At 39.0% G+C, this 26,142-nt stretch overlaps 2 protein-coding genes across 2 annotated transcripts; both read left to right on the forward strand.

The window, feature by feature from the left end:
- Positions 1-312: 312 nt before the first annotated feature.
- LOC144050292 (low choriolytic enzyme-like) lies at positions 313-17,136 on the forward strand. The gene is given in 8 exon segments (XM_077563414.1): positions 313-327; positions 3,667-3,845; positions 5,076-5,206; positions 5,209-5,250; positions 9,882-9,963; positions 10,076-10,200; positions 16,016-16,041; positions 17,119-17,136. Coding segments are annotated over 8 exon segments (618 nt in total).
- Positions 17,137-17,155: 19 nt separating this feature from the next.
- Positions 17,156-21,453, forward strand: LOC144050293 (high choriolytic enzyme 1-like). Its single transcript, XM_077563415.1, has 9 exons — positions 17,156-17,186; positions 17,818-17,851; positions 17,930-17,983; positions 18,140-18,289; positions 18,897-19,026; positions 20,388-20,566; positions 20,798-20,879; positions 21,130-21,254; positions 21,383-21,453. The coding sequence occupies exons 4-9, from the start codon at positions 18,166-18,168 to the stop codon at positions 21,451-21,453; spliced, it is 711 nt and encodes a 236-aa protein (XP_077419541.1). The 5' UTR covers positions 17,156-17,186; positions 17,818-17,851; positions 17,930-17,983; positions 18,140-18,165.
- Positions 21,454-26,142: the final 4,689 nt, after the last annotated feature.

Raw genomic sequence — 26,142 nt, forward strand, 5'->3', positions numbered from 1 at the left:
ACGCAAACATTTCCGAGTGTTACTCTCGAAGACTTACCACATAAGTACATACGTCACATGCATTCCCATTCAAACATTCATGTGACACTATTACACATGACAATATGCTGATTCATTCTCAGGTGGTTTTTAAGACGTGTCGAAATAGAAGTATTTCGCAAAAGTGTAGTGGAAACACTTTTTGCACATTCCCTGTAGTCATGTGACCCCCGCCCGGTCACGGAGGAAAGGAAGTAGGAAATACGGGGCCACTGCCTCCGGAGGGGATAACAAGTCTTTTTAAGCACAAAGCGATTCAGTTATGGAACCAATATGCCGCCGTTCAACGTACGTCCCATATTGTTGCATGAGAAATGGCCGTTGCCCCTGGCAGTGAGCAAACGAACGACATGCGGCGCACGTTGTCGTTGAAATCCATCTGGCCGCACCATAACATGAGTTAGCGTGCACACACAAACACACACCAACACCAAATGGCCGAACCCGCCCGGTGAGGGGAGGGAGATGTTTTTTAAGTAATATTAACAACTCCGGTCTTCTCTCTTCCGTAAACATCATAAGCACCTCCTACATAACTGCGAAATCCCGCGAGACGGGACATTACGAGAATTGCGCCTCAGAAGGAAACACTCTTCAATGGAAACACCGGCAATTCGAAATTGTACTTTATCAAAATAGTACAATATCGCTTTTATTTTTGCGAAAAAACTGTAATGAAAACGCAGCTATTGTCATATAAAAATTATAACTCAGCAAATTTGCATCTCAATTCAAGTCGCCACCTATTTGTGCACAGTCAAAAACCAAACAAAAACCAGACCAAAGGCATAATGTGCATCCCTGAATACGCCCAAATGACATGATGATATTATCAATGCTGTGAAAGATTTGTATTTAGATTTTTACATGAATACACTACAGATGTTGGGTACCATAGCTGCTTCACATGATGAATAATTATTTTGGGTTGTGACCTTCTGTATGGGGTTTACAAGCAATTCGTCTTTCAACAGACAAATCGTTAAAAATGACGACCTGAACAAGAAGTGAAGTGAAGAGTAAAGTCTAATCACTACACACTGTGATGGAAATAAGAAATGGAGAAATATTTTGTGGACTGATGAAAGCAAAATTGTTCTTTTTGTGTGCAGAAATTTGGCCATTACAGTGCACTGAAGAAAGTGGTGTTACAAGCAATAAATTGCAACATAAGAATGATTCCCTCACTATCTTCTTGGGCTTATTTACCACATTCGGTGGATCATGGATCAGCTTGCATGCATAAAAATACTTTGAGCAGCATCTTGGTTATACACCCACAAAATCAAGTTATGGCGTGGTGAAAAAAGAATGAAAATCTGGTAAATCTAATCCCTGGACCTTAATCTAATAGAAACATTTGGGGGTAAAAAATAAATAAATAATAAAAAACGCTGTGTCTTTTCTCATCTTTATTTTCATGCTATGGTTTGGGAATTTTAGTGAACAGAGGGTTTATCAGCAGACCAGCTAAAAGCAAGTCTAATTTGTGGTGCAGATGGTGTGACCTAATTTTTGTGGAATTGATCGAGGTGCAGGCAAATTCTGAGCTTGGTGGATGTCATTGTATTTCATTCATGAATATGACAACAGCGTGCATCGAACCCTCGTAATCATCATAAAAATTTACTGAACTGAATTGAATTGTTATTGGTGTTAATATTATTTTTTACTATTATTATTATTAATTTATTTATTTTATCATCGATCACATTGGAAAGTGATGAAATGCGCATTCCACAGCAGCAATCTGATCATCCTGCCCAACTTTACATCATCCACCCGAGGAGGTCTGCTTTTTGCGCGTGAACTCCAGCAAGTCTATTTCTGTTTCCGCAAAGACTGAGCACGCTGTTTTTAAAGTGTATAAGGGGAGTCACTTACATTAGCTGGCAAGCACTCCCGCAACGGTGCGAATGCCCACGTCAAATTGTCAATTGTCAAATCATACTGGGTTGGAATAGGTTAGGTTAGATTTTTTTTTAACACAATGTTACATAGATAACACTGTTTGTACAATTAATACTGGTTTAGTGATTCACAAGAATGCTAAATCCTAATTAAATATTTGGGATTGTATAGAAAAATGAAGTTATTTTGAATTTTTATTAGGTGCGCTTTGTTGAATTTTGCTTGTTTTGTAATTATTTTTTATTTTATTTTGTTCTTATATGTTTTTTTTTCTTTTTCTGGAGACATGGTTGCATGTTTATTACTGTTTTTCTTTTTGTTTTCATTATTTTTCATGTTCAAATAAACTCAGCCCAATACTGACTTTTCTTCTTTTTTTGGGAAAGTATCTAAAATATGGAAAAATGTATCTATGTTTTGATTTACTGTATATTATGCAATGTTTCCAACTGCTATTGTTTTGAACACAACGGCACCATTATTGCTTATGAACAAATGAGGAGACGTCGAATGCATAAGCTATGTAGTAACACCACATTCCCATGACACAAAAACAATCACATTTGTTCTCAAACTCTTATATGGAAAGTTCAGTACAAGTGCCTCAACGCTGAATCAGTGACCGCTGGGCATATTATGCATATACTATCACCACTATTTGTTTGTATTTTGACATTATTAATGTTGCTTTTACATACAACAGAGGGAAAATAGGCAGTTTGAAGCAAGAAAGTTTTGTTTGAACGACCTTGTTCTGGGGTCATCCAATTTTAAATCAAAGGAAAACATTCAAGGAAAATATGCATCATATATTAGTTCTTCCAAGACCTTAGCTCAGTAAACATTACATGACTAATTCTAGGTGTGTGTTTTTCTTTTTCTTTGACTTCTTTTTGCAAAACTTCTCAGTATTCCAACCGTGTATCAACACAGCTAGATTTCATTTGTTGACAAAATTATGGCAGTGTGTTTTATTGTGCTTACATTTGATATTTGCTCAATCCTTTTTACACTTGTGTGGTTTGTGAGAATGCTAAAAAACAAAACAAAACAACTGAAAACTCACTTGAGAATGCTACCCCGTAAAAGAAAAGAATTTAACTGACAGGAACGAAAACTACAGATTTTTTTAAAAGTCAGACACACCCTTTGTTTTTTATTTTAAGCAGCATTTGCTCCCCCAACAGAAAACCTAGGTGTCAGTCAAAGGGTTGAAAAGGCAAACGTTAACACAAGTAAGAGAACAATATAACAGTTTCTCATGGGTCCCTCACGCAATCCTTTTGTAGTGCATGCACCAATTTTGTATTTTTTCATTTCAGTTATATATTTTTTTGTACAATGAATGACATTTTTCACTAAGAGCCATTTTATGCCTCGTTTGAGCTTTCCCAAGTACTGGTTGAGCTAGCTATTGGTGGAGCACAACATATAATTATCGTATTATGTGTCTAGACTAGCTTGGGCGGCTGATGATGCAGAAGAGCAACAGGGACTAAGAATATGAAGATTATTACTAGAGTGCAACTTTAAACAACTAGGCATGACCGACCTCAGTAGATAAGATGATTTTCATTTGAGTACCCCTGATATAGTCCATGTGCTGTTGTAAATAAAGTCAATTTTCCTACTAAATGTTCAGACTGTTAATGTATGTACAGCAGACCTCTATGACTAAGACTAAGACTGTGAATTGCTTTATTTGTTGTTGCTAAGAGAACTATTTTCAGCAGTTCAATATTTGTCTCCACAGAGAGTCAAGAGCGCACAATCATCATTCGTGCTTTACTGAGTTTCTACGAAAACACCTTTATTCGCTTTATGTGGAGGCGCTGGTGACAAAGAAGCTACCTGCACTTCTTCTCTAGATCTGGTTAGGGTTAATCCCACAATACGTTTAAAGCTATAGACAGTATTCACTGACGTCACGGGATGACAGGATCTCACAAGTCAGCGCCATTTGGTGTGTCTAGTTTTACAGTGACTGCTGTTGTTTTTCCACCAAATGTTATTTTGTTTTTGCTAATGTCATCCTCTCACAGTACTTGTAGGCCAATAAACAAGGACGGATATGCGGAAAGTTTAGATCAGGGATGACGAGATCCGGTCCTTGAGGGCCGGAGCCCTGCAGGTTTTGGATATTTCCTTTCTTCATCACAGCTGAGTCATGGTCAGCTCATCAGCAAGCTCTAAATAAGCCCGATCATGATCCTGTTAATTGGAATCAGCTGCAGTTTGAGTAGGGAAACCTCTAAAACCTGCAGAAATCGGGCCCTCGAGGACCGCAGTTTTCCGCCCCTGGTTTAGATCAACACTCCTTGGAGTGGTACACGTTAAAACGTTGTTTGATTAATGGAATCGATTGGGTTACAACATTTGCCAGTAACCGCACTCCATGGCGACATTCACGTATGCTCTGAAGTAGGATGGCTCGATCCCAAAACGTACGTTCTTCTGTACGTTCGGTACTTTATATAAATCATTTGTCAATTAGAGGTGAAGAATCTAAGGTTATTTTGAGACAAAGTTTGTTTGTTTCCCGACCGCACTAGCAACAAGCACCAGCATGTTTACAACAACAACATTCTTGACTCATCACTTATTTTCATACACTGACAACATTTTCAACTTTTGGGCTGCTGGGAAACGAAAATAGAGACTTGAAGGAGGGTGTTTGGCGAAATCTCAAAATCTAAACTTTTGACCAATTGGTCTATTCTTAGTGGGTCACATATATCACAATCGCATTACGGTGGGATGCATTTTAACATTCTTACATTATTACTTACGATAAACAAAATGGTCAGAAGACACTTTGATAGACTTTGTCAGAAATCTTTTCCATATATGCTTGCAACCCATGTGTTTCTTCTACGAGCATTCCTTTGTTCGTTTACATTCAAAATTGGCACGCAATGTATACTATCTACAGTATAGCTTCAAAATTGGGTAAATCATTGTTCTCAGTCAATACACATTTTTAGCAGTTATCTTCAAAAATATTTAATGTATAGCATACCAAGTATAGGATTTCACTGTGAAGGGACTTCAAACAAATGACAGCGGAAGATCAATTTGATCAAGCGATTTCCAAACCTCCTAAAAATCCTCTCTGCATGTACCAGGTGCTGGTCGTACCTTGGTCGTCAGTCAAGAGCACAGCTGGTCTCTTTGCAGAAAAATGGCTGTGTGAACCTTGGCACTGTGCAACATGAAGTCCTTCATGCTCTTGGATTCCACCACGAGCAAGTCCGGTCTGAGATGATCACGTCAACATTATGTTTGAGAACATCATTCCAGGTGAGCCTACCTTATATAATGTTGAAGAAAATAATATTTTTCTTCCGCATGTTCGTTTTCCTTTCGGGTAGTGAGAATGTTGGTTATCCGAATGCAGGCTGGAGATCGATGAACAGTCACTTCGAAGATTTTATTTCTACAGAATATTCCGGGCACAAGTGAGTTCCCAGACATTGGCAGCCTCCCACTAGTGCGAAGTTACAGCGGACTCACAACATTCTTATACTATCTTGAAGGGCGGTACCACAAAGCCCCCAGAGTTCACCAGACATGAGATAAGACTTTTACAGACATCATTCAATACACATTGACTTCAAACAAAGACAAATGGTCTATTTGTTGTGTAAATAGAGGAGGCCCTACAGACATCATTCAATACACATTGACTTCAACCACAGATAAAAGTTCTACTGAGGAAATAAGTAAATTAAAACAGTTATGACTAAATCTGGGCAGAAGACCCTCTTCAATCCTTCTTTCGAATTCAAAAGAGTCCGACACAAGAAGATAAACATTTCAGAGAAAAACCCCAGCGGGATCTTCGTCCTCTTCGTCGGATGCCTCAACAGTGGGCTCCTTTGGGGGAGCGATAGACTCAACCATCATATAAGAAGACTTCGCTTTATACGATGTGTTGTCGTTACGTTCAAGGTTGTACTGAGGGGCTTCCAGAGATACCAGATTGACATAAAAGTCAATATGAGAAAGAGTGTCGTGATGTAGCAGCAGATGGAGATGCGTTTCCACTTAGAAGCCATCTCGAGATGATGTTCTTGGGTTGAAGAAAAGAGGGCGTTGTCAGCTTCTTCAGGACCTTAGGTTAGACTGCCTGGTCCCAGGATGAGTCACCGGGGTTATTCTGCCCGTATACTGTGAACTCAACCTTTGTTGAATGATGTCAGTGGGAGCCGGCTTGCTTCTTGGTTGTTGTTGGGTGATTGCCTGATGCAGGGACAATGGCTCCAGCCGGTGTCCTTGACGGTCGGGTGGAGGACCTGCGATACCACATATCACCTTTTCCGTGCAGGCGAACTGCAGAAGATGTCCTCTCCGTCACCTCGTGGGGTCCAGACTGGCTCAGACCATTTTCGTTTAATCACTTTCAACCATAATCACAATCATTTATTTCTGAAGGAGCAGCTGGTTGTTTTTTGTTAATAAATGTTAGCTGTTTGAGTTCTGGAGGTCCTGGAACGTGCGTCTCTTCCAATGGAGCTGGAAAAGGTCTGTTGGTGTGACATTCAAAAGGAGTCCAGCTTTTGGCTGAGTCTAGTAACATTCGCACATTCATTAACGCAACAGGAAGAGCTTGTAGCCAATTCAAATTTGATGAGGCCAGTGCTTTAGCCAATTTTTCTTTAATATTTCTATTCATTCGCTCAACCTGTCCTTGGGATTGGGGATGATACACCGAACCAAATGTGTGTTTTAGCCTCAATGCTTTTCTCCTGCTTATAGATTTTTGTTTTTGAAATGGGTTCCATTGTCTGATCAAATTTTTCAAGGAAACCCATGTGATGGTATGTAATGATTAATCAGATGTTTTACCAGGAGCAGTCACGTCCGGATCGTGAGTGCCCATGGGGAGGTTTAGATGTAGGCATACTGTTATACCTGCTGCAAACACTGCAGTCCGGCAGTTCACTTTTAACAATTTGTCTCATGAAAGGATGCCATCAGGTGTGTAGTCGTCTCAGTGTTTCATCCACACCTTACATGGCATATTTCATGGGATTCAGAAATTTTTCAATTGTTTCTGAGATGGAATACATTTACCTTCTTTCCGCCATATACCTACTTAATCTTTTTGTCCCCCTTTTGGACATCCACACACTCTTTTCTTCTGGACTTGCTTCTTCCTGCCACAACTTAGCTGTTTCTACTATCACCTCCTGTGGATTGTCACATTCAGACTCACTTACAGTTAGTTGGATTGTAGGTCGGTACCCCGCAACCTTTTTTTTGCTGTTCGATCTGCTGATTCGTTTACTGCTGATAAAAAATCATTAATTCCAGAGTAACCTTTACATTTTATTACTATAAACTTAACTTGTCGACTTCCTCCTTTCCCCTTCTGATAAAGGGCAGCAGAAACACTGCTGACCTTTTCAGACACGTCAAGATAAAACATGCGACTGTAATCAGGAATCACAAAAGCTGCAGCAGTGGAAAGATGCTGTTTCAAGGAGATGAAGAGCAAAGACCTGGTGGCTTTAAGACAAGAAATTTCAGATGGAGCTGCCAGCAAGAGGTCATCCACATACCGCACCAGGAGAACAACAGGGGGCAGTTCAAGTGGAGACAGCAACTGACTGGAAGACAGTCGTTGAAGAGTCCAGGTGAAAGGACAAAGCCTTGAGGCAGGCGATTTTAGGAATAGCAAACACCATTCCAAGTGAAAGAAAAAAATTGCTTCATTGAAGGGTGAAGTGGAATGCAAAATAAAGCATTAGCCAGGTCAACACAAGTGAAATGAGTGTGGGTTGATGCAATTTGAGACAATGCCGAGTGAGGATTCGGGACAGAAAAAGTAGGCGTTAAGACGGCCGCAATAATCGCTCGCAGGTCATGGACCATGCAAAACTTTCCACTATCTTTCTTCTCAACGGGTAAAATAAGCGTGTTATAATCAGAGCCAGAAATTTCACACAACATTCCTGCTTTGAGCAAACCATTAATTGTTTCCGAAATGCCAATCATCCCAGCCTCTTTTACAGAGTATTGGGGAACATATATTTGTCCTGGTTTCATCTGAAACACAACAGGTGAAACGTTACAGAGACCAACATCAGCGGGATCCATGGACCACAGCGATGTGGGAAAGAAATCAAGAAGGTAACCAGCAAAATCGCTGTCGGTTGTTTCACTGCCATGGTGCCTATCCAGAAGCTGGTGCTCCAAAACGGAAGTGGGTAAAAATGTATTAGACTGAATCCAATGAGCATCAAGTGACGGGAAATAGAGCAATTAACTCTTTCACTGCCAGACGTTTTCAGAAACGGGTTGTCGCCAGTGCCAGCCGATTTAAGCATTTTGACTGATCTTTCAAAGTTCACAGAAAATGTGTTGTGTTTGGACTATGGAAACACTACCAAATGAAAGATTGGACTCTCATCTTTCATCAGAAAAAAAAGTTAGTTTCTACCTTATTCCGTTCTTCAGTAATCAACAATAGAAAATGGTTACTTTCACCGAAATTCTCTGTTTTGAAACAAAAAGCGGAGAAAAAGAGCTTTTTGTGAAACGATGTCATTTCATTTCTTTTGGAGACAACCCGCCAGTTCAGCCTTCTTTTCCCTTTTTTTTTTCTCATTAATGTCACCAAACAAACCATCCATTCTCGCAACACTTCTCATCCAGTTATTCAACAATTCTTTCTCTCCTTCTCTATCTTTTTCAGGCACCCCCCCCCCCCACACACACACACACACACATACTTCACACGCGTTTTTTACCTGTTCTCTCTCTTTTTCTTACTTCAGTGACGTCTTTTTGTGGTACCAGTTTCCCATAGGCCTTCTCTTTTTTCTCATTCAAAGACACTTGCTAATTCCCAAACAAAAGTGTCCGAGCCTTAATTTCTCAGAAGTGGTTGAACTATTCCTTTTATTTCAAGAGTGCTTGACTAGGACCAAACAAAAGCACTCAAACCTTAATTTATCAAAACCACTCGAACTTCTTATTCTCTTATTTCTCTTCTTTCTTATGCGCTTATTTCTTTGTACCCCATATACAAGGACTTCGGTTTCTAGGATTCTAAAACAGAACAAAACCACCTTGTATATTTAATGTCTTAGTAAAACTAAAAACAAGGATTTCTAATTTCTAGGATTCAATAATGGAACAAAACTACCTTGTGTTTTAGATTTACTAATATCTGTTCACCCAGATCTCATACTGTATACAATTTAGTCACAAATCAAATTAAAGGTCTCGGAGTATAGTCAACAGACAGAAAATCAACTAGGAGGATAAGTGTCCTCTTACCTTTTAATTACTTTGGCGCCAGATGTTCTGTCTGCTGACCAACACCTCAGCCCGAAACGCATTCAGGGTCACCAATTTGTTGAAGAAAATAATCTTTTTCTTCCGCGTGTTTGTTTTCTTTCGGGGAGTGAGAATGTTGGTTATCCGAATGCAGGCTGGAGATCGATTAACAGTCACTTCGAAGCTTTTTTTTCTACAGAATATTCCGGGCACAAGTGAGTTCCCAGACAATGGCAGCCTCTCACTAGTGCGAAGTTACAGCGGACTCACAAGATTCTTATACTATCTTGAACGGCGGTACCACAAAACCCCCAAGCCCCCAGAGTTCACCAGACATGAGATAAGACTTTTACAGACATCATTCAATACACATTGACTTCAAACACAGACAAATGGTCTATTGTTGTGAAAATAGAGGAGGCCCTACAGACATCATTCAATACACATTGACTTCAACCACAGATAAAAGTTCTCCTGAGGAAATAAGTAAATTAAAACAGTTATGACAAAATCTGGGTAGAAGACCCTCTTCAATAACCTCTTAGAAGCTAATGTGGGAGAACTTCAAAGACAGTTTGTGTTCAGAGCAACGCTTATTCAACTTTTTGATGCAACTTTTTTTTCCCGTCTTATTTTATGTGCAGGAGTTGAAAACAACTTTGAGAAGGTGGCGACAAACAACTTGAGTACTCCCTACGACTTTGACTCGATCATGCATTACACCAAGTGAGTGATTGGGGAATCTAAAGTGAATGATAACAGACCCCCTGCACATTATTTAATACCCTGCATTTTTATTGGGTGATAATTCTATAATGTGAAGTATTTTTTCTTCCAGGTTCACCTTCTCCAAAAAAAGACAACCAACCATTGTTGCTAAAAGTGATCCCGACCTCATGTTTGGTCTTTCAACGGAGATGAGCAGTAATGACATTGCACGTGTCAATGCTCTATATGAATGTGGTAGGTTTTAATGCTAAATTTGTGTCATGTGTGATATATACACCTTTACTTTTCATCTCATTTTCTTGTGGTAGTATTTGAGCTGTTCAAACTTAAATGTTTGATAATCAAGAATCTATTAATCTTTAAAAAAAATGAATCAAATTCAACGTTTAAATGTTGACAACGTTAATACATACACTATATGACTTTGTAATATTTTAATCTGAATCATTTTTTTCTTCCAGATGTATAAAAAATGGAGGCGAATGTATTGGCGATTAGATTGCCCAACTGTCATTTAATCATGGTTACAGCATCGGAACAAGCATCGGAAAGGAAATACATGCCTGTTAATATTTGATGACGAGAGCTTAAGTCCTGCTACACTTTCTTAGCCTTATCATGCAATTTGCTCTATATACAACATAGACAATATGCCTGGTATAATAGAAGAGATATGACATCTAAATTATTTTTATATAGTGCTTAAAAGACAACAATTCCAAATAAGAATTTTTTCATCTATCCTCCCTGATAACCTTGCTCTGCAAGATGAATTCTCGCGGTATTTGTGAGTTCACAAACTCCTGAGAATACATCTTGTACCGAGCCCGTTGATTTCCACCGATGGTTCGTACCAATCACAAAGCGACATTGTGTTTGGGGTGTGATATGCAGCTGTGACGAGACCAGGAAGCCAGCACCGCTGCAATTAATTCTGTTCTTGCATAATTACTCACCGTTTCCTCGTTGAATGTTGTACAGCGAGAGGCGCTTCGTGCATTTTTTGCTGGTAAAGATGTTCCTGCTCCCCCCCTTCGACAAGAACAAAGACGACATTTTCATCCGTGGCCGTGATTGGTCAAAACAAATGTGTACAATTCCAGCTCGAAGTATTGTACAGAATTTCCCACCTTTCCCGAGCAAATCACCGCGGAGCAGTCCCAGATTTATATTGTGGAGAACTCCCTAGAGTGAATCACAATATACCATAACCCCCTGATGGAATTTTGAGAAAATTACTGGAATTAAAGTCTGCAAAGTTCAGCAAATAAACTTGATTATCTTTAAGTACTCAAATACCTTTGGAATGTCTGCTGTTTTCATCGGAAGAGATATCAATATTTAATTGGGGGTACACGCTTATAGACAATCGGGCTGTCTTTGTCGCCAAGAAGTATTTTCCAAAGCAAGTCTTCTCTTGCCAATGTTCCATCTTACAACACTCCCGCCTCTGAACCCTTTGGAAACACTTAGTAAAGATGGGCGCACACATGTAAATCTGGTCATCGATGTTTTTGTGAGATCATGTGTGATCATTGCCTCAGAGGGCTTGTTTATAGTTCTGTGGGTGGTCGAAAAAATAAAATTAAAGAATCTTAATGTGTGATGGATTTTTTAATCTCCATGTGAGGCGTCTTTATCAGACAATTGGAAGAGGCAAAAATTCATTGACAGCACAGGCTGTGCGGAAATCCTTGCACAATGCACGTAATTTCTTAAGAATTGTTAATGTCATTGAAACACATATAAACGATCAAATAAACTTCCATCCATTTCCTGAACCGCTTATTCCTCACATGTGTCACAGGGATGCTGGAGCCTATCCCAGCTGGCTCTGGGCAGTAGGCGGGATACACCCTGAACTTTAGATTAGAACATTTCTCACAACGGCCGATGCAACATGTAATCAACCAGTCGGAATGTGGGAACAGTCAGGCTACACTTGCACTTAAGGTGAGCATATGTTTTTGCTCCCAATAAAAAAAAAAAAAATCCAATTAAAGTCATTAAACCAGCATACTGTGCTTATGACTAAATGCTTTTTTGGAAGCCTATCAATAAAAAGGGGGTGTGACCTATGTGCTCTTAATTTTTTTCATGCCAAAGACCAGTTTCATGTTGACATATTGATGAAACGCCACGGCAGACTGGAGAAACAAATAATAAAAATAAATAACTCAATGTCTCCATCACGCTATTATATTAAAGATAGTCATTGCAAACCCGTCTTGAATAATCTTATTTCCGTTCAAAAATCTCCAAAGGCTAACCTTCAAACGTTTCAAATATTTTAGTGATCATAGTAGCTATCATTACAGGCTGAAATAACTAGGTATTTTGTTCATGAAATATAATTCTGCTGGCTGCTTTGGAAAGGGGACTATTTTCTACCTATGCAATTTGAACATCGTGAACAGAACATGTAAGTTTAAAACATTAGAACATGATCATAATTGAGTCTAGTGTCCAGAATCAATTATGGTATTCTGTTGTCCATCTCTTTATCCTCCTCCATGTCATCAGATTGTGGGGAGTCTGTAATTTAGTAGGCTACAAAGAAAGAACAATTGTAGTCTTAAACATGAGCACAGTTGGTAATTTATTAACGTATCAGGTCATATTCATGAATTTTGAAAACATACTCAGCGAACACATACAGTTGGGGCCCATATGGGCACCACTTGGTCTAGTTGGGCATTGGCTGAGCACTGGCTGAGAGTGGGCTTCTTTGTTGGGCCCCACTTGGGTGGGCAGTAGATAGGCAAAACTAAATATGGGCAATAAGTGGGCTCTGGCTGGGCTTTACTTCAAATTTTTTACAATAACAGCACGTGCGAGAGAGCTTACTACCTGGCCTATATTTCTTATTTGCTTTTTAAAAATAAATGCACAAAAATCTATATTTCAACTTATTATTGGCACCTTCTTAAATAAATTGCTTAAGTCATTTCTTTCCACCAACCATTTGCATCATGAGATTATTTAGGCAAAAAATTATAATTTTTGCACAAAGGCAATTATTTTAGGAGGGCGACGATATGTATTTTTTGGACTAATGGGTCTTTTTATACAAGTTTGATAGCACAAGATTAATATTCAAATCTAAAAGAAAGTGCTGCACAGCGCTCCGAAAAGATATGGGAAAACTCCTCCCCTTCGAGCCAATTAACTCTTTGACCGGCAGACGTTTTCAGAAAAGGGATGCCGTGGGTGCCAGCCGATTTAAGCATTTTGACTGATCTTTCAAGGTCCACAGAAAATTTTGTGTTTGGACTATGGAAACACACATACTACCAAATCCAAAAGATTGGACTCTCATCTTTCATCAGAAAAAAAAGTTTGTTTCTACCTTATTCCGTTTTTCAGTAATCAACAATAGAAAATGGTTAGTTTCACGCAAATGCTCTGTTTTGAAACAAAATATGGAGAAATCAAACTTTTTGTTAAACGATATTATTTCAAGCACTCTAGTGAATTTGACACCTTTTTTCCCTCATGAATGATGCCACAAACACCTAAACAGTGCTTTACTTCTGTAAAACACTACCACCAACAAGGAAAAATTGTTTTTTTGGTAGCAAAATACGTTTATTTACATTCAACAGTGCAGTTGGAAGTGTTGGAACATCAACTTTGTCTTTGTCTAACATATTCAGCACCTACAACCCCCCTGAAGAGGGTCTTCTGCCCAGATTTGGTCATAACTGTTTTAATTTTCCTTATTTCCTCAGTAAAGCTTTGTGAGTGTTATCGCAATTTCTGCCAAGTGTCTGTAATCAATGATGTTTTTAAGTTCTTATCGTCATGACTGGGATCTCATCTATTTCCACAACAATGGGCCATTGTCTGTGGTTGAAGTGTCTGTAATCAATGATGTTTTTAAATTCTTATCGTCATGACTGGAATCTCATCTATTTCCACAACAATGGGCCATTGTCTGTGGTTGAAGTGTCTGTAATCAATGATGTTTTTAAAGTCTTATCGTCATGACTGGGATCTCATCTATTTCCACAACAATGGGCCATTGTCTGTGGTTGAAGTGTCTGTAATCAATGATGTTTTTAAAGTCTTATCGTCATGACTGAGATCTCATCTATTTCTACAACAATGTAATCAATGATGTTTTTAAAGTCTTATCTCATGTCTGGTGCATTCCAGGTGGGCTGTTTAGTGGGGGCTTTTGTGATACCGCCCTTCAAGATAGTATAAGAAAGTTGTAAGTGTCTGTAATCGGGACACTTGCGAGAAGCAGCAGCTGTGTTCTGTAAACTCGCTTGTGTCCAGAATATTCTGTAAAATAAAACCTACGAAGGAACTGTTCACCGAGCTCCAGCCTGCATTCGGATAACCAACATTCTCACTACCTGAAAGAAAACGAACACGCGGAAGAAAAAGATTATTTTCTTCAACACCCCCAACAACATGAAAAAGTCACATGCAGTGAGGTCCGGGTATCTGGCAGGCCATGAGTAGAGAGCAAGGTCTGTAGCACCTTACCTACCAATTCAGCGCTGATAAGCTTGAACCCCAAGATGTTAATGGGGCGGTGCTCCAACTTGTTGAAAAATGAATCATCGAATAACAGCTGCAGAATCAACATGGTGGACCATGACTTCCTGAGTCACGTTTGAGAGGAATTCTCATATCGACTTGATGTTGTCTGTGCTGCCGGTGGTAGCCACATCGGCCACGTGTGAAGCATGAAATCAAAACTTGAAGGCACGTACAACAAGTGTCCAAGCTTGAGTTTTTGATTGTTTTGAATTTTTGAAATATTGCGTGTTGATTTTTGGTGTATTCTTTTTTTAATCACCCTGTAAGTAAAAAAATCACGCTGAGATTTTTGGGAGCAGATTTCAACTCCTGAAGTGTAATTGTAATATTTTCAGATTTAAATTGTTCCCCAAACTAGGTGTTATTTTACAGAGTTGCTGATTAGAGAAGTAATTAATTAAGCTCCAACTTCTTCGAATTGGCACTTGTCAGGTTTCCATTTCCTTTTTCTCGCTTGTCACAGGAAACACTGACATTCGAGCAAAATAAATTTGGGCACTGGAAGTAATTTTCATTTATAGAAGAGACTTCCCAAAAACTGGACTGCAAATTTTTTATCTTAAATGATAGGCCGATGTAACGTTAAAAGTATTTAAAACATCAAAATTGTCATGTGGCTGTATAGCTAAGTAGTTAGGGCTTCTGACTTTGCTTCCATGGTACCCTGTTTCAAAAGCCTCTCACGGTAATCCTTTTTTAGGAGTCAAATTTTTGCTTTATTGATTGTTTGTTATAATGTAAAGCTGTGTTTGGCTTTTGAAACATGACATATTTGTTTGATGAAGCCATACAGTAAATGAATCATGACGAAAAGTCAGTATGTGTGGACACATTTGACTGTAAAATTGATACTCATGGGGTTTCATCTCACCATCGCTCACATCAATTTTTACAGCCAATGTCAATCACTAAATCATTACTTTCACACCATAGGAAGCAAACCCCATGGCTGAGAAGTCATTTTTTCTCATACCATCCAGAGTCATGGTTTCATGAACTAAAATTCACACATATGTATACCAGTCTTGTTCAACATTTAGAATTGTGAGGAATTAACAGATTTTTGTGTCATTGTGATTTTTAGAGGTGATTTCAATGAATGGACCATCAATTGGTGGTGATAATTGATCACTGATTGGCTGTTATCTAGCCAATCAGTGATTGAGATAGAAGTCGATTATAAGGTAGTACACAACAGCAAAGCAATGAATAATAAATAAAATAGCTAGTAAATGAAGCGCCGCAAAAATGTGTTGTATTATGTGGGATATAAGTTTCTATATATATATATGCGCATTTTATTTCATGAAATTAAAAGACTGTGGATGATATGATAAACAATGACTTGTCAGTTTCAGCGTGGAATGCGAGCAGATGAACATACACATGCATGCACGCATGAATGCCGCTCAGTGAAATGTTGTGTCACCCTGGCCACCAACTTGAAATGTTTCTGGCTATACCCCTAACATCACCTCTTCCTCGTTATTCTTAGGCAAGAAGAAAGACAAAGAGATGATGGTATGTACTGCAAAACACACCCAGGCACAAGTTTCCAACACCGGAAGGACACTAGCGCCTACTGTTTGCAAATATTACAAAACGTTGACCTGCCAATACAATATTCTATTTTCTCGAGGTGATAATTGCCCAACTGCACAACACGGAAAAAAACTAAATAATAAGCCTTTCTTCAAATGACAAGTAAATTGCACCTTACAGTAGAGCACCAAATTCCTTTCAGCCCAGAATATTAGTCATCATTTTAGGTGTCAATCTGGAACAATAGAGTAGACGGAACTCTTTAATGATGTTTTTTCCCTTTCAGTTTTTCAAATTCACTTACAAATTAAAAATGCATGGTGGCAGACAACCATAATTTTTCCACCAAGCAATTCGTAGTAATATGATGGATAGGAGATTCAATAGTAAATGGCCCTTCGCTTTTCCACCTGTTCAGGCCCTCAAAGTACTGCACACTAACATCGCATTCACCTACAGGGGTTCAGTACATTACTCAAGGATACTTCGAAATGGGAAAACTGAAACATGCCGCCCCACAATGACTTGTACAATGGAGTTCATGGCATAATTCATTTACTACCCTTAATGACAAAGGACATTCTCTGGCATTTAGAACCAATGACAATGCAGAGAATTCACCAATTCACAAAAATAATAATTGAAGAAAGAAAAGATCAATACATATATATATATATATATATATATATATATATATATATATATATATATATATATATATATATATATATACACACACACACACACAAACCCTTACTTGTTATTGTGTTGTTATTGTTATTGATTCATTCCAGCCCAAAGTGTCATTATTCCTTACAACAAACCATGGAAACTTCCATATAAGGGCTTGATTTGAGGCGATGGAATACACACACCCTATGTCCAAACTATAAAATGAGATGAAGCACCAGTTACCAAAAGCACACCTGGCAGAACTGGTAAGTATTACTCCTTTGTTACCTGCATTGTTTTGACGTCAAATTCTCTCTCACACATACTTACACACTTTTAACGATTTCCCTTCAGTTTTGTTTTAATTTTTTTCTTCATTTTTAGACAACAGAAACACCATGACGCCAATTGTCATCACTGTTCTGCTCCTGTCTGTTGCATCTGTTTCTCCAGTAAGATCAAGTTTACAAACCCATAATAAACAGTTTAGCAGTAGATAATTATAGAATTAGGTGTTTTCAAAGTTTAAGTTAAACTTTTTGCATTGTATTTGCAATGTATGTATGGGTTGATTTCATATCATTTGTTTAATGACAGTGAAGACGTTAGACACATTTATTTGTTTTGCTAATATGAGTATTTTAATTATTGGAAGTTGTTATCATTGAAATCGTGTTGTTACTAAGAAAAAATAAAACTTAGTACATTAATATTTTTCAAACTTTTAATGCCAAAAAGTATTTACGGTTATGAAATGAACATTCATGATTTACAACGTGCGAACGTTCTGAACATTCTAATTCCATCTTTGGATCTATAGGATTTTTTTCCTGTTGCTTTATATGCCTTTCCATAAAAAATGAACGCAAAACTACTTAAGTGCCTATAGAGTTCCCCTTTTTTTTTTTATCTTCTGCAACTGGTCCGTCTTTTTCACTCAAGCTTTACTGTTAATGCCATTGTTGAGAGCCTCATGTTGTTACAATACACCAGAGTGATCTGTGAGCTGAAGAACTAGGATGAAACAGCCATGAAAACAACATTTAAAAACTGATTTATCTTTTGTGTGTTTGTTTGTTTAAGGTCGCAATAAATAGAAAAAGCAGAACGACAACTGGTACGTAAAATCATATGGAACTGTACAACTGTTATAGTGCTTCTTTGTGACTGCATTTTGTTGCCGTTATTTTTCCAGAAGAATCTGGGACTTTTGTGAAAATTGAAAAGGCAAATGCAAATGTTATCTCAAGTAAGTATTTTCATTTGAAAAATAAAACATGTCAATGAAAGGCAGAATTTTGCGGACATATCATGGAAATATTGACCTAATGACAGTTTGAACGACACTGTCTGTTAAACATGACATACCTAACTGTCTGAATATTTGTTGTCTGTCATTCTACAGCCGCCCACCTGATACACGGGGACATTATGGTTAACATGGACAATGATGATGGTATTTTGAACAATGCTGTCCCCTGCACCAGGGCGGGATGTAAATGGCCTAAAACCGGAAGGAAAGTCAAAATCCCCTATGAAATCTCCAATGTGTTCAGTAAGTCATAATGTAACCCTCAGCTGTTATTGTTGTGACATTTGTTCCCATTAGGGGTCGCCAAAGAAAGTCCGTCAAATGATTTGTTTGGCATGATTTGAACACTAGATGCCTATCCATACAAAGCCCCTTTTTTTCCCCATACCCAAACAGGGTTTGGACCCCAGCAGTGGCTTTGTAATGGGGCACTATGACCTCAGTGTTAAGTGTAAAAGTGATAAATGATCAAGCTTACCATAAACTGATGTATCTGGCATTGGGTCCTTTCCAGCTAAATAAACAATGGGACATGTGTTGAGACCAATCCCACTTCAGAAACTTCTAATTAAATGACCGCACACTGCATAGAATCATGAATAATACTACCGTATTTAACATCAGGATATATATATTTTAAAAAAGCTCATTTAAAAAAATGAATCATCATATTTTGACAATTGTTTTTATATAATAGTCCATTGATGAGCTCAAATTTTGTCCACTGTAAGATTAGCTTTTATGTCAAAGAAATTTCAGTTTAGTGACAAAGTGACTCATCCTTAAAGGGTTACTTTAAGTAGCACTTTGATAACTGAGTATGTATGTGTGTGTGTGTGTGTGTCTGCAGCCAGAAAACAGAAGAGAACAATAAAAAAAGCCCTGAGAGAGTTCAAAAAAGGAAAGCATACAACCTGCATTCGCTTTGTCAAGAAGACTGAAAAGGATACAAACTTTATATCCTTCATATCTGACACTGGGTAAGAATTACATAAGCATTTAGCAACTCTATGACCTTGACTACACTCGTTCATGAAAGTTTTTATTTTGTCAATGCTATTGTTTTTCAGCTAATGTGCACACAAAAAAAGTCCTCCATCTTTGAGTTGATGGACTAGAATTGCTCCACTTTGCAAATCATGCAGTTAGGATGCTGATTTCCATCACTCAACTTGATATTTATCGAACACTTTAAAACAACCACCACTGTTTTTTCAAGATAGAGCCCAGGGGCAGCATATCCAATGAAAACAGCCGAGGCCTCAGAATTGAACCCTGCGGAACACCATACGTTGCATTAGACATGTGAAGTCATATTGCACATATCGATCACTTTCTTGTTTTGCTCAACAGTATGAAGGGAAATCACAACAGTTACTAGTGAGCAAACCAAATTCTCTGGAGCACAGACAAGGTTATTACAGTTTTGGAATTTTAGTTAGTTTTTATTTCATTTCAAGTTTTGTTTTTTACATTTACTCGCAGTTAATTTTAATTAGTTTTCAGGGTGGTTCTGTTGGTTATCATTAGTTTTATTTTATTTTTTTAAATGTTGATTTTTAGTTTACAGTAGTTGTACTGTAGTTCGTTTCAGTATTAGTTTCCATCCTTCTTTCTTTTTTTTTTTTTTACTGTGTATTACTTTTGCGCAATATTTAACAAACAGCATGGTCAAATTGAAAAAAGTAACACATTTCTTACCTAGCGTCACATTTGAACTGAGTTAAATGAAAAAGCAGGTGAGCCGAGCCATCAAAAGTCAAGCAGGCAAAATTGGAGCGACTTCATCTGAAGGTGTTTTTCTATTGGCTGCTGCTAGATGACATTACTTCTGTGTGACACACTTTCAAATGTCTTTATTCCAGTTAATATCGGAATAAATATACTTAAAATCACATTTGAAATCATCCCCAAAAGCTCATGTATTAAATTAATTACCAAAGCCTAAAATTAAGGACATTTTTTACCATAATTAGATTTAATTTTAGTTAGTTTTGTAAACATAAAATGTAGTTTCAGTTCATTTTCGTTTTTTTAAGAAGCATTTTCATTTTTATTTTATTTTATTAATGACATTGTTTTTGGAATTTTTGTTTTAGTTTTTTTCGATAACTAAAATAACCTTGAGCACAGATAGGCCAAGCAATGTAGCGTGATCACCTGCAGCCAATGATGGCAATGACTGACTCACCAAACATCTGGGGCTCGAACAAACCCAAGTGAAGAACCATTGATTGAAATATAGTATTTTCTACATCCCCCTCCATTTTGCTGAAACTTAAGAATTCAGATAAGTCAATAAGATCATGACATCACTTGATTTTGTTTGTTTGTGTGCCAGGTGTTGGTCCTACCTTGGTCGACAAGTACATGGACAGAAAATCTCCTTGCAGCAAAACGGTTGTGTGTTCAAAGGCATTGTGCAGCACGAGGTTCTCCATGCACTTGGATTCCATCATGAGCACGTCCGATCCGACAGAGACGCCAACGTCATCATTAATTTTCAGAACATTCAACCAGGTCAGCTTGTCAACATATCTTGTACAGGACTAGTACTGGAAGCACTAGAGAGCATATTGTAAAATGGCTCCGGAAATTTGCTGGTGTAAAGTAACCACTTCACGCTTACTGTCAATTGGATGATGGATACTTTTTGTCAGAATGGCATTCACATTATCATGTGTATTACGTCTTACTGAAAGAATTTTAAATGAAGTTCCATGTTTTGTTTTGCTTTATCCTTGTATGCAGGTGAGGAAAAAAACTTTCGGATTTCAAACACAAACAACTTGGGTACACCCTATGATTTTGACTCAGTGATGCATTACGGCAAGTGAGTAAATCTGTCCAACCATGAAAAAAATCCCATCCATTTCTATGTACACGCCTTTAACTTGTTGTTTTCTAACATCCACTCACAACAGATGTTTGATCCATAGATAATATGTACATGTAATATATATTGTCATTTGTTTTGTAAAATTTTCAAAAACATGGATGCTAACATTTATTTTATAACAATTTAATATTGTGGTGATGTAAATTGATGACTAAACCCACAGCTTAAATTCTGTTTTTTGTAGATATGACTTTAGCAAAAATGGCCAACCAACCATCGTTGCCAGAGATCGTTGTGTCACAAGTTTTGGCACTGCGACAGAGATGAGTGCCATTGATTATGCACGTGTCAACAAACTTTACGAGTGCTGTGAGTTAACACTTTGTCTGATACTTTATGAAGAAACACTTGCTGTAAAACACACGTCTACTTTACTAGATAATGTAGCCTTTTAATTGCTTTTTTGTTTTTCACCAATCAGAAACTTCATGACACAGGTCCCATTGAGGTCACCAGTGATACGTGCGTCACACGACAGCAAATTGAAAGACTCAGCATATCATTTTAAACGCATTGGCACTTATTTACATAATGCAGTAATGTAAATGTACTTGAATGAAAAAATAAATCAATACATTTTAAAGAAGTCATTTGGTGACTTTTGTCATTAAGGTTCCTTCTCATCCTTGTGTTTGTTTTACGTTTGTATTTGACTTTTTTTCATGTTGTGTCTTGTCTTTTTTTTTTTTTTTGTATGTGCGTGTGTGCGTGCGAGTGTGTGTGTGTGTATTAATTAGTTCACCTAAAACCTATTAAAAAATCCCATACCGTTCACCTAAACCGAACACTTCCAGCCAGAGTCATGAGGCCGTCAGGAGACCCGAGGAAGGACCATAGAAAAGAAAGGAAAGTGACATCCAGCACCGACCAGACACCACCCACCAGGCCACCAACCAGAGTCCTTCACCAACCCCAGAGACATCTAAATTCCAACAAATCAGGGAGACCTCAAGAGACCAAAGGAGAGACTGAGGAAAGGAAGGAAGGACAGACGAAGCAGAGTGAGATCCACAGACACCAGCCTCCACCGATTCAATGACCTGAGGAAGAAGCAGATTGTGTCTGAGTTTCAATAGATGCTGGTGTGGTGGATCTGGCATGTATGAAAATCTCTACCAAAGAGGGGAGCCGTCGACCCCTGCCAGGACAGAGCAAGCGTAACACCTCAGGGCCCCCCAGCCCGCGGCAGCGCCAAAGGACGACCCCCGGAGAGCAAACCCAGGAGCGCCCCCCACCCCAACACGGCCCGCGCCCCCAACCCAACGCAGCAGGACGGGGAACTGCAGGCCCGCCAGATACCCCACCAGTCCACAGCCCCCGCTACCCCCACGACACCCCCGGAAATCATTGGGTTTTAAAAACAATTATGTCTCTTAATCGATGTTGTAATAAAGAGTAAATTTAGAAGTCTGAGATTATTACAATCCTTCTGTTCTAGTTCCAGCCAATAGTTAGTATCTCTGTTGGGTTGTGCCCATAGAATGCTATATTGGAGCTGGTTAGCTATATAGTAGTACATACAATTTGGTGCCTCTAGACCACCTTTGGATTTACTTTTCTGAAGAGTAGATACACTAATCTTTGCTTTTTTTTTATTCCAGTAAAATTTTGTAACGGCTGAATCCAAAAACTGGAACGAGTTAGCCGTAGGTTTAAATGGAATCATTGAGAAAAAATAGTTTATTTTGGGTAAAACTTTCATTTTAATGGTGGCTATTCGTCCTATTAGAGAAATAGGAAGATTATTCCAGCGCTCCAAGTCACTATAAATGTTATCCAGAAGTGGAGTAACGTATAAATGAATTAAATCAGTTAATTTAGGTAAGATTTTTATGCCTAGGTAATTTAAATTACCTATAGGAAATGAGTAGTGTGGGTCCTGGCTTGCAGGGTTCCATGAATTTTCTGTAACAGGTAGAAGTGTTGACTTTGTCCAGTTAATAGAATAATCTGATAACTGTGAGAATTTAGTTATTAAGTTAAATACTTCCCCAAACGAAATAGCAGGCTTTTCTAAATAAAGTAAAATATGTTGTGTCTTGTCTTGTTGTTCATGTCTTGTTCTGTTAAATTTTTTGTTTCCACCGGTGCTCGTCAATTCGATCCCTTGTGTGCTCCCTCAGCCACTTGTCTTGTCCAGATGTTCCTCGTTGTCTATTCAGTTTGCTTATATTTAGGCCCCGTCCGGCTTCGTTCCTCAAACAAATCTTGTACACACGGAAGTGTTACAAGGCTTGCATGTGTCCAAAAGAAGAAGAATCAGTGAAGAATACGAACACTTTTTTTTTTTTACTTTATTGCAATCTACAGAACAAACATGGCTTTGCATGTATTGAAACAACATGAAGAAGACGACCACAGGAGAAGTAACAATGGCGGGTGATTCAAGTACAACACCGCTTGTTGAACGTAGGAATAAAGAAGCAAAATATTATGCTGCAAAAGCATAAGCAAGCAAAGGAGGCAAGACTTCCCGTCACATGATTTTTTTCTCTTCACGTGTGTTGTCTCTGTTGACAATTGTCAATTCTGGTTGCGTGTTCTCTCTTCGAAGCCATCTCGTGATGTATTCTTTGAATGACAAGGGCGTTTGTCAGCTGTTTTTTTTTTTTTTCTGGGGCGTTGTCAGCTTCTTTCAGAACCCTGGGCAACTGCCAGAGATCCAGGATTGTTCATTTCTTTGCCATTCTTTGATGGCCGTATGTACAACTACATGTGCATACGCGGAGTCAGTGTATATGTTCTTCTAGCATGCCGTCTGCCATATTTGTCCCCTCATGTGTAAACAAAATGTGTGGTTGTGTCAAGACTGATTCAATCTTTCTCTGTCGTCCCCCTGTCATAGTAAATGCTTGGCTGGTTACGTACTGGACTGTACTATGTGATGTACGTATTGTCAACGGCTGATGTAAAACGATATGAGATGTTTTTTTTATCAAGCGCACAAGTGCTGAAGCAAAAGCTGCGCATACATGGTGACGCTGTTCGTATTTTTCAAGAGGTGTTGATGCATAAAGACAAACATGTCTATTACCCGTCTCCCCCTTTTGAAAAAGAACAGTGGATACACTCAATGACTTCTCAGAAACATCAAGGAAAAACATCTTAGTGTAATCAGGGACGACAAGGGCCGCGGCTGATGACAAAAACTGTTTTAGCATAACAAAAGAGGTCTCAGCATCATGAGTCCAAACAAGAACATGTGACAGGTTTCTCATCCCTTTTTCATTCACTAACTGTCTGAGAGGGTGAGTCAGTTCAAATCCGGAACATGATATCGGGAATAATTGCACAAGCCCAAGAAAGCCAACATTTGTTTAACATTTGTCGGTTTGGGATGGTGCAAGATGTCATCTTTGTGTGACGGAGAAATACCTGTTCCATGCTTTGAAATAAGCCTTCCCAAAAAAGACACCTGAGGTCGGGCAATTTGGAGTTTGTCCTTGGAGCACTTCAGGCCCACCGAAGCCAGGTGGCTCAAAAGGAGCTGTGTAGCTTGAAGGCAGGACTCCTCGGACGGTGCAGCTAGCAGTAGATCATCCACATACTGCACCAACAGAACATCAGTAGGAAGTTGGAGAGATGATAGCAGCTGTCTAAGGGAAGCATTAAAAACACCAGGAGATAACACAAACCCTTGTGGCAATCGGGTATATGAGTAGCACTCATTATTCCATGAAAATGCAAAATACTTTTGCATAGACACGTCAAGTGGGATGCAAAAAAATGCATTTGCAAGATCAATGCAGGTAAAACACGTATGCAACGGAGTAATTTGTGACAGCGCAGAATGCGGATTTTGCACCGGCAGTGCAGGTGTCAACACCTTAGCATTAATAGCTCTTAGATCATGCACCATGCGAAATTTACCAGTATATTTCTTTTCTACCGGGAGAATCGGAGTATTGTAGCTCGACTTATCAATTTTACAAAGCACCCCCGCTTTCAGCAAACCATTAATTGTCGCCGAGATGCCAAGACGACCGTCAGGCTTCATAGGGTATTGCGGCACCCAAATGGATTCAGGTTTTACTTCAAAAGTTATTGGAGTAACTTTACACAAGCCTACGTCAGTCGGATCATCAGACCACAGTTTAGCAGGCAAAGTTTTTAGCATGTCACAAGCAAGGTCGCTGTCAGATATCTCCCTCCCATGATGTCGATCCAAAAGTTGATGTTCTAAAACAGACATGGAAGCAAATAAATCAGATTTAATCCAATAGGCATCAAGAGATTTGGAATATAATAAATCTGGGTGTATAGAGTGTTGCCAATCGGTTGCTTTTGTGCACGCCAGGACAAATGGACCCAAATCTTTCGCCGTGTGCTGGGATGAGACCATCAATGAAACATGAGGATGACATGCCAGCACAGATTCATCATGTGGTTCCGCCATCTCATACCACTTAAGTTGTTCTTCAGTCAGACTTACAGAAAACGCGACTCCGGGCTCACCTGCGAACAGATCACCTACACGCAACTCCCATGTGTTGCCAACAACTGTACGGAAGGCTTCACTGTATATCTCATCACCACATCTGTCATAAAAAATAGTGCAATGCAAGCAGTCAGATACCATATTGTATGGACGGAGATTACGGATCCAAGGTGACCACTCTGTCCAAAACTTTTCAGCATCCCTCCAGCCGGAGGAATCAGTGTCAATCCTTGCCCAGTAGATGTCAGCCGGAGCGCATGTCATAGCGTATTGAGGCACCACTGGGAACTGGGGGCAGGAGTCAGAGGCAGCATCGCAGTAGTATGAATGTCCATCTGGGAATTTGAGCGTGAGTCCGTCCGACCCGCACTGGATCAATGGTGCAGTTTTTATGAGAAAATCCCTACCCATAAGATTCACGGGACAGTTCGGCGCATATACAAACTCATGTAAAAAAGTTTGTGTGAAGCATCGCATGTTTATAGCGGCTGTGAAATTCAGAACAGTTTGTTCTCCCTTGAATCCAACCAGCGAAATGCCATTCATGGTGAGCGTACAGTCAGACGGCAAAGTTGTAATGGTAGAGTGACGAGCTTCAGTATCCACCATAAATGACAAGGAAGTTCCTTCTACCTCCATCTCAATCATTGGTTCCTGGAGGCCTTTGGATGTGAATTCAGGGTACAGTCATTGCGCAAACTGTCCACCAGGTGGCGGCAGGAACTGCTGATTCGGCACTGGCGGTTGTGATGACAGTCG

Source organism: Vanacampus margaritifer, chromosome 4, assembly GCF_051991255.1.
Source record: "Vanacampus margaritifer isolate UIUO_Vmar chromosome 4, RoL_Vmar_1.0, whole genome shotgun sequence".
Classification (NCBI taxonomy): Eukaryota; Metazoa; Chordata; class Actinopteri; order Syngnathiformes; family Syngnathidae; genus Vanacampus; species Vanacampus margaritifer.

Excerpts from the sequence above, each read along its gene's own strand:
- LOC144050293 (XM_077563415.1), top strand. The coding sequence starts at position 18,166 with ATGGTTAACATGGACAATGATGATGGTATTTTGAACAATGCTGTCCCC. Across the intron at positions 18,290-18,896 it reads TGAAATCTCCAATGTGTTCA|CCAGAAAACAGAAGAGAACA; the intron begins GTAAGTCATAAT and ends GTGTGTCTGCAG. Across the intron at positions 20,567-20,797 it reads TTTTCAGAACATTCAACCAG|GTGAGGAAAAAAACTTTCGG; the intron begins GTCAGCTTGTCA and ends CCTTGTATGCAG.